Consider the following 9,343-nt stretch of genomic DNA (forward strand, 5'->3'; position numbering starts at 1 on the left):
TTGCTTTTTGCATTTTCTTTGACTGTTGTGTCAATGTTTTCTAAGGTGTCTTCTGCCCCCGAGATTCTTGCTTCTATCTCTTGCATTCTGTAGGTGATGCTTGCATCTATGGTTCCTGATTTCTTTCCTAGGTTTTGTATCTCCAGGGTTGTCTCTTTCTGATTTCTTTATTGTTTCTATTTCCATGTTTTAGATTCTAGATGGTTTTGCTCATTTCCTTCACCTGTTTGATTGTGTTTTCCTGTACTTCTTTAACGGACTTTTGTGTTTCCTTTTTAAGGGCTTCTAGCTGTTTACCTGTGTTCTTCTGTATTTCTTTGAGGGTGCTATTTATGTCTTTCTTAAAGTCCTGTATCATCATCATGATAAGTGATTTTAGATCTGAATCTTGCTTTTTCAGTGTGATGGTACATCCAGGACTTGCTATGGTGGGAGTATTGGGTTTTGATGATGCCAAGTAACCTTGGTTTGTGTTGCTTATATTCTTACGCTTGCCCCATATCATCTGATTATCTCTAGTGCTACCTGCCTTTGCTAAATCTGACTGGAACCTGTCCTTCCTGTGATCCTGGATGCATCAGAACTCCTCAGAGTCAAGCTGTCTCTGTGATCCTGTGATTCTGTGATCCTGTGATCCTGGGCTTGTTAGAGAACCTGGGATTGGAGCTTCCTCTGGGTGTTTTGGGACTGGCTGCAGAGCTTGCGCCCAAGGTCTGCTCAGGGCACCGGCTGGTGCAGAAAAACTGGAAGCAACCCGAGCCACTGGGCTGGCGGAGTTCCTGTGTGCCTGGCCCGCTGATCCCAGTTACTCCCGGTGTTGGGACAGGTGTTGTGTCCTCACCTCTGATCCTGGTCGTGTTAGAGTGCCTGGGAGTGGAGCTTCCCCTGGGTGTTGTGGGACTGGTTGTGGAGCTTGCACCCAAGATCTGCTCTGTTCCAAAAGTATTTTAAAGAATTTTTAAATCTTTCTCTTTTCTTTTATTTATTTTTATTTTATGTGCATTGGTGTTTTGCTTGCATGTATGTCTGAGTGAGTGTTTCAAATGCCCTGGAATTGGAGTTATAGACCATTGTAAGGTGCCATGTGGGTGCTCGGAATTGAACCTGTGTCTCTGGAAGAGCAACCAGTGCTTTTAACTGCTGAGCTATTTCTCTGGTTCCTAAGATTTATTTTTGTTTTATCTCTATGTAGGCTTGTTTTGTCTGTATGTATGTTCATGCACTATGTGTGTGCAGTGCTTGTGGATGCCAAGTGGAGGTGTTAGTTCTGGAAAATGAACACACAGTTGGGAGCCACCGTGAGCCATCTCTCCAGACTCTTGAAAAATATTTTAAAAATGTGTTTTCCATCTTTCATTTTATAGAGATCAGGACTGCAACAAGATACTGAATACATTCAAAAGAGCATTTGTTTCCAAGAATCCTTGCAACATCACAACAGAAGATTATGCACCACTTGTTAAATTGGTCACTCAAACCATACCATGTAACAAGGTAATGAGGGCAAGTCATTCCTTTTAAAATTGAGAATGAAAGTCAGAGGAAAGACATCCGAAGACCAATGTTAGGATGCAGTCAGAAAGGAGACCTTGGCATAGGCATCATTTGATATGGTTGGTAGGGGTGGGCTTTGAAGAACTGGTGTACCATCACAGTTTAGGACATCTGGGAAGGAAGGTAAGAGAGAGATGGGGACAGAGCAAAGACAGAATCTAATATCAATTCCATCCCACATAAACAGGAGTAACCCTAGCTTTTATAATTATAAAAGCTCCCTGGCTTCTGATAGTAATAAAGGAGTAAATGACAACCCAAGGCTGAGTTCCATTAGAAAAGCGATGTCTTACATCTTCTTAGCTCCTCAGAGTCATCCTATGGAGGAGCAAACCAGATATCAGGCTATGGGGGATAGCTCAGGCTTGTGGAGCTTAGATGAAAGGAAGCTGCCTAAGGATAAGAGGCTTTAAAGTTGCCAGCTGAAAATGTAAGTAGAAGGAGATTTGGAGTCAGAGAAACCCAGTGTTCAATTCTCTGAGTATACTGGGAAAGGTCTATCACAAAGTCCATCTTTTTTTTTTTTTTTTTTGAGACAGGGTTTCTCTGTGTAGCTCTGGCTGTCCTGGAACTCACTCTGTATACCAGGCTGGCCTCGAACTCAGAAATCCGCCTGCCTCTGCCTCCCAAGTGCTGGGATTAAAGGCGTGTGCCACCACCACCCGGCAAGGTCCAACTCTTACAACGCCTGTGTTTAAAACAAAATTTGACATGTCTGAAACTAAGTGAAGCCCCAAACCCACTCCCAGTTATCAGTTCTCATCCTGTGGTTAGTGAGCTGAAGGTCTCTGTGGCTGTTCCCCCAGGAGCATCAGTGCAGTACTCTGAACAGAGGAGGTCTGTGGTAGACAATAGCAAAACTGACTTTAGCTTAGTGTGTATCATTTACTCTGATGGTTTTTATACTTTTTATTTATAAAAGATAGGTGTGTGTGTGTGTGTTTGTGTGTGTGTGTGTGTGTATGTATGTATGTATTGTAGTGCTGGGGATGGAACTCAGAGCCTTGTGTGTGTTAGCACTCAGTCTACTTCTGATCCACATCTCTAGCCCTTAGATTTATGTTTGGACCTACTAAACTGTGGTTTTGTTCTTTCTCAGACTCTCTTTTGGAGCAAATCCAAACACCTGGCCCATCAGTATACTTGGATCCAGGGGAAGTTGTTCACTCTGGAGGACACGCTGCTGGGCTACATTGCTGATGATCTGAGGTGGTGTGGAGACCCCGGTACTTCTGGTAAGGATCTGAACCACCTGGGATGGCTCAGGGTGAATGGGAAGGGAGCTCTGAGCTGGGCGAGGGGACTTGAAAGGTCAATAGGCATATACTCTAATGCCATCGGTGTCCTTAGTGACAATTTGGACTCTAACAAAGCAAAACAAAACAAAAAAAATCACTGTCCTCTTGAAATATCAGCTTTGGGGTTTAGGGTTGATCTCCGAGGGATAGGTATACATGTAGAGAAAACAACACCATAAGATGGGAAGCAAGAGAGAGTATAAAAAAAACAGTCGTTTATTACTCCTTTTTGTGATCGCCAATCCTGTCCCATCTCCCTATCTCCTAAGAAAGTCTTAAATCCATTCATGGGGGTAAATTCCTTCATGAGCCCAACTCCCTTTAGAGGTTGCATCAACAAAACACATTGCAATAGAGAATTAAGCTTAATGTGAGCATTGATGAGGCACACTGGATCAAGCCACAGAGCTACTTTATAAGGCTATTAAGGTAAGTCATCCCCAAACCCACTTTCTCCCTCACTTTCCCTCTCTACCTCCTTCCTGTTCTCCCCTGTTCATGCCTCTTCCACTTATCTCTTCTCCCTCCTCCCTCTCCACTTCTTCTTTCTCTTCCTCACTTTTGACAAGAAAAAACATATATATATATATATATATACATATATATATATATATATGTTAAGGAGGAGGTTTCATGGGGGTAAATTCCTTCATGAGCCCAACTCCCTTTAGAGGTCCCATAAGGAGGAGTTAAACCTATTATATATGTATATATATATACATATATGTATATATACATATATATAGTACTCAAACATAACTGAGTCATTTAAAAAAATTTTTGAAATTGAGATTATATATATATATATATATAAGGTATACAGTGTAATGTTTGGATATAAATAGACACAGTGAACTGATTGCTATATGTGAGCTATTTAACATGGACATCTTAAGGTGATCTCTTTCCCCTTCATAGCCAGTGATGATCTATTTGCCTAGAAAGCCATCTGTGCATCTCCCCTCATACTGCCTTGGTCTAGCATACCAACACCCTCTCCTTCCTGCTGGGAATGCTATAAGGTTTTACTGGTCACTCTTTACCCTCCTAGGTCAGTCTCCACCTGACACCATAGAGTTTTTCTTAAAGTGAAAATGTGATTATGTCGATTTCCTCTAAAACCTAACAATCTCTGTTTTGCCCAAGGCTAGTGGTCTAAAGACCTGACACCTGTGTTTCAGATACCTCATCTCCTCATTCCCTTCTCCATCCCCCTTTTCTGATCAAAGCTCATCACGGCTCTTTGCCTCTGCACATGCCATCGGCGTAAGGTACCCTTGTCTTTAGATTCTGTCTGAAGACAGTGATTCCCCTTTAAAGTAAATTTCAACCTGAATTTTTCTTCCTGGTAATAGTGCACAACCAAAGTTAATCTATCTCTGATTATTTGACTTCACTACATCACATGTCCTTGTCCTATGAGGCAGGGCTCCCACATGATTCAACCCTCAGTAAATGTGTGTGTATATATATATATATATACACATTTATATATATATGGGCAGATAACCTTGAGAACAGTGTTATAGAAACCATGTATCAGCTCTATACTTGGCACCACACTAAGGGCTTAAACTGTTTTGGTAGGGTTGACTATAGAAAGCCTAAGACCACCTGAGCCCCAGATTTATGGAGGTTGAGAAGGAAACTCTCCGTAAGAGAGAACTGCCGGGAATCAGAGGGCTATCTGGGTAAAGTGTCTTCTTCCCGAAAAGGCCTGGCCTTCTCCCTAAGTGTTCCTGGACTCCTGGGGAGTGACGGGGCCAGCGTCTTTGGGGTGCACTTTTGTTGCCATTTCCCAGAATGGTGACTCAAAACCCATCCCAGTGTTCCTGTCTGGGATCAGGACAGGGAGGTAAGGAGTTGGAAGGAATTCAGGGGACACTTAGTTAAATTGGGTTGAGCTGTGCCCGTTCTCCAGCCTCTGTCTTGGCACATATGCTGTTGGAAAGCACTCCCACTGGGATTGGACAGCCAAGAACAGAGCCCAATTGTACATTTCCTTTTCTATAACTATTTCCTATGAATAATGTGTTTTAGATATGAACTATGACTCTTGCCCACATTGGAGTGAAAACTGTCCCAACAACCCTGTTACTGTGTTCTGGAAAGTGGTTTCCCAAAAGGTAAGTCCCAAAAAGTTAAATTCTAGAGTTTTGATGGAAGATACTGTTCAGTCCATGGTTGACTTTTGGCCCTTTTGGGGGGTACAGATCATCTTAGGTGTGAAAGTCTAAAAGGAAAACATGCCAGAAGGTTTCCCCACACAACTTCAGAACACCCAGGAAGGCTTTGGGAGCTCAGGGGAAGAATCCGTATACGCAGTGTGGGGATAACACTCATTGACTGCATCTACCAGGATGCTAGGCTTGCCTTAGTCCTGAGACCCAGGTATTGATTTGATTTCTGGAACAGTCTTAATAATCTGCATTTGTAGACCACTTAATATGTGTCCAACTCTGCAGGAGTTAAGAACTCTATCCTCACAACAACCATATGAAACACCATCAATATCATGACTACTTTTAAAAATCTTTTTTGAAATTTACTTACCTTTATTTTATGTGCATTGGTGTTCTGCCTGCATGTATGTCTATTTGAGAGTGTCAGATCTTGAAGTTACAAACATATGTAAGCTGTCATATGTGTACTCAGATTTGAACCCAGGTCCTCTGGAAGATCTGTCAGTGCCCTTAACTGCTGAACCATCTTTCCAACCCCAAAAAAGCCAATTTTCTTAGGCATTCTGATCACAATTTCCTCATTTCCTCTTCATCAAATGGAAATCAACATATACCTATTCTAGATGATTATTGCTGCATTCAAATAAAATGTCACTATCTTACTAAGTAATGGAACCCACACATGTAACAAATGTTTATTGAAGACTTATTGCATGTTTTGAAAACTCAAAGACACTGTATATTTTTGTTTGTTTGCTTTTACAGAGAATGTTTTCCATTTACATTATCACTTTGGGATATGCTTTACATCTATATCATCTCTGAAACCTTCTACAGCAGTTCATGTTTTATATAAACTAAGTGCTTCCTTGTAGCCCATCTCAGCGTGTGGTACTAAGGCTTCAACAGTGAGGGTGAATGAAGGCACCCTGGCTTCTGAGGCACTGTGCACCACACCTTGTTCTAGGATCCCTTTGAGGAAGACAAACTAGTCCCTCTTTTTGACAATAAGGATAGTTCTTACAAGTTTGAATCCCCAGATCACCTTGTTTGCTAAGTTGTGTGACCAATGGAGCCAACATGTACTTTGAGTCAGAGGACTCATGAGAATTCTCCTTTGCAGGGTGCAGGACTCTTCTGAGTCAATGCTTAGTGATTAATCATAAGGATTAGGACAAGGTCCCTCTGTGGCTACACAAGCACCACTGGACTTCATAATAAGGCTCTGAATCTATCCGTAGTGAAGTCACCTGCAGAATAAAGTCCAGGTTCCCAAACAAAGTACATGGCCATCTATGAACTGACTATTCAATATCTACTACAATTTTCCCCACAAATTACTGTTCTCCTAAACCAAGGGCCCTTTCCAGTCACAGCTTCGCCAGTGGAGTCCTGCCTACTCTTTGGGTCATGGGTTCTGTCCCCTGTATGGCACTTTCTTGTTCTTTCCTAGTCTCCAGTGCAGAGTATCTTCCTTTGTCCTGCCATCCTTTTCATCCCTGGAATTTTACGGCATAAAACATACTACCTGTGCCATGCACTAGGTATAAAGCACTGAAGGTTCTAGAAGCACGTGGGAATCCAAGCGCTTTGTTCTCACAAAGCTCTTCATACTGCTGGCTAAAGCTGTTCAACCCACCATTACAATGAAATGTCATTAGGTAATGTGCACAGATGTCGTGGAAGGAGACCCAAGTCCCAGAGGTCTGACTCCAAAGGAAGCTAGACAGTATTCTGTTCACATGGTGACCTCCAGTGCTTAGCAGACCTCCCAGCTGAAAGTTTGTTGCATGAGCAAATCAAACTCCTAGCCCAACCATGCTCATTTATTCAAGCACTCCCCTTTGAGCCTTTCTAGAACCTCAGGATCACTGCCTCTTACCTGGGCTTCCCTTTCTACAGTGTTCCATCTCCCTAACCCATAAATTGTCCATCTTGCTTCTGCTAAATAAGATGTTACATCTACAGTGCATGGCACCAAATGAGTGCTTTCATTTATGCAGATTGCCATGACTGCCTCAAGAACTCATATAAAGTAAATTCTTCCAATGGCTTAGACTATTGGACAGATTCACCATTCTTGTACTAAAACTATGGAGTCTATTCTCCTTCCCTCTCTAGTTAGTACTAGGTACTCTTTGGATGGAATTGCTGAAGAATAGTGGTGAACTTCTCTTTCTTCCTCCTCCTCCTCCTCTTCCTCTCCCTCTTCTTTCTCTTCCTCCTCCCCCTCCCCCATCCTCCTCCTCTTCCTCTTGGTTTTGGTTTTGTTTTTTGACAGAGTTTCTCTGTATAGCTTTGGCTGTTCTGGACCTCACTCTGTAGACTAGGCTGATGTCAAACTACCAGAGATCCATCCACCTGCCTTTGCCTCCCAAGTGCTGGGATCAAAGTTACACATCACCACCTGGCCTAGCTGATGGACTTCTTTTTTAAGTTTGCAGAAGATGCCTGTGGTGTGGTCCAAGTGATGCTCAACGGGTCCCTCAGTGAGCCATTTTACAAAAACAGGTACTTGTTTCATTTCTTTCTGCAAGGGTTAATTATCACAGTTACCATAATCTTCTATCAGACATGGCATTCCTACAAAGGATGTGCTTTCCATGTTTCAGGTCAGGCCTGAAGTGCTGAGCTTTTAAAAGGGTAAAGCTTATGTATTCTCTTCTTTCTGGGTCAATGTTTGGTCTGTTTATCTAAGATCCTCCAAAGTTCCAGTCATTGCCCTTGACTTCTTGAGGCCTCACATTATTTTCTCAGCTTTCTTCCCTCTTGCATTCTGTGCTCTCACTTCATCGATACTGTCCACCCTTCTCCCTGTTTGCGTCCTCACCATTGAAGAGTAACAGTTCTCTCCTCTGTGAAGAGCACGAATCCCACATCAGCAGTAGAAGTATCATTGGAACATCAGAAACCATGATGGGCTCTGACCCTCCTCCTCTTCTGGCAGTGTTGCCAGCAAAGCCCTATAGTGATCTAATGGTGAGGGCACCAGAGATCCTTACACATACTATATGTGAGCTTGTGCAGGCATCTAGCCTCTTTGAGTCCCTGTATACATAAGTGATGGGTTGAGGATGCTATAGAGATAAACTGAGATAAAATATGAACAGTGCTGTTCTCCATGTCTATTGAAAACTGCCTAGTACATATTAGGGTTTTTATTTTTTTTATTTATTTAATCCTCAGGGCTGAGTTGGCTCACACTCAAACCTTCCTTCTCTGGCCTCCTTCTCATCTTAGTTTCTATCATGACCATGGTTTTGTTCTCTAATCTTTCTCTGATGAGCATGTTTCTGAAAATGAGAGTACATATTAACTTTCTCTGAGCACTGTAGATACCCTTAGTTCCTTTCTTCTGCTTTAGTATTTAATATTACAAAGCCACATTAACCCTTTTGTCTTCTTCTGACCCTCTTTTTCTGTGGGCTTTGGGTGAAAGTGCTGGTGTTCAAAATCTCACCATCTGATATTTGAGATCCAAGTCCTTGCCTCAGGAGGGGTAGCTGTCCACAATAACAAGCAAGGATCTAGAAAGATGTTGTATGGAGATTCTCTGTTTCTAACTAGGTCTCTAGTAATGCTACTCTTTGATTCATTTTTTAATGTATCAATCAGTATCAATGTATAGTTAAAAGTCTTGTCTTGAAAATCTAGTAACCAAGAGTCATGTTGAATGAGGAACAGTAGGAAGCAAGATAGGTTCTGCTCAATGGTGTCCAGCAGGCTGGATTGTAACAGGAAGTGTGGATGACCTACACATTTGCTTGAGGCCAGTGATGTTATTCATCTCTTCTGCTTTAGCACCTTTGGAAGTGTGGAAGTCTTTAATTTGGACCCAAAGAAGGTTCATAAACTACAGGCCTGGGTGATGCACAACATTGAAGAAGCTTCCAGGTATGTTATTGCTTTTTAGTGGAGTGATAGTCTATGAATCAGCATGCAGAAGGAATCCAAGGTCACAGGGTCACACTGAGAACAGACTGGCTTGGCAAATGAATGGAGATTACACACTTAGCCCTCCTTAAATTCTGTCTCTACAAATGACAGTGACTGCTCAGAGAGAAGCCCCAGAGGGAGATGTCTGCTTTACCTCAACTCACTGCTGCTTCAAGAGGCAGTAAGAGGGGGCTGGAGAGATGGCTCAGTGGTAAAGGGCACTAATTGCTCTTGCAAAGGTCCTGAGTTCAATTTCCAACAACCACATGGTGGCTCACAACCACCTGTAATGGGATCTGATGCTCTCTTCTGGTGTGTCTGAAGAGTACAATGGTGTATTTATATATATATATATATATATATATATATATA

The 9,343-nt window shown here is 42.3% G+C and overlaps 1 protein-coding gene across 1 annotated transcript in view; it reads left to right on the plus strand.

Moving 5' to 3' along the window:
* Window positions 1–8,973, plus strand: part of Cd38 (CD38 molecule) — a 47,303-nt gene extending 38,330 nt beyond the window's left edge. Inside the window, exons 2-6 of the mRNA XM_031342134.1 lie at window positions 1,365–1,494; window positions 2,654–2,789; window positions 4,893–4,978; window positions 7,473–7,546; window positions 8,837–8,973. Coding sequence (XP_031197994.1) covers window positions 1,365–1,494; window positions 2,654–2,789; window positions 4,893–4,978; window positions 7,473–7,546; window positions 8,837–8,948 — 538 coding nt within the window. The 3' untranslated portion in view covers window positions 8,949–8,973. The remainder of the gene's footprint in view (window positions 1–1,364; window positions 1,495–2,653; window positions 2,790–4,892; window positions 4,979–7,472; window positions 7,547–8,836) is intronic.
* The last annotated feature ends 370 nt before the right edge of the window (window positions 8,974–9,343 follow it).

The sequence above is a fragment of the Mastomys coucha genome, unplaced genomic scaffold (assembly GCF_008632895.1).
Source record: "Mastomys coucha isolate ucsf_1 unplaced genomic scaffold, UCSF_Mcou_1 pScaffold22, whole genome shotgun sequence".
Taxonomy (NCBI): Eukaryota; Metazoa; Chordata; class Mammalia; order Rodentia; family Muridae; genus Mastomys; species Mastomys coucha.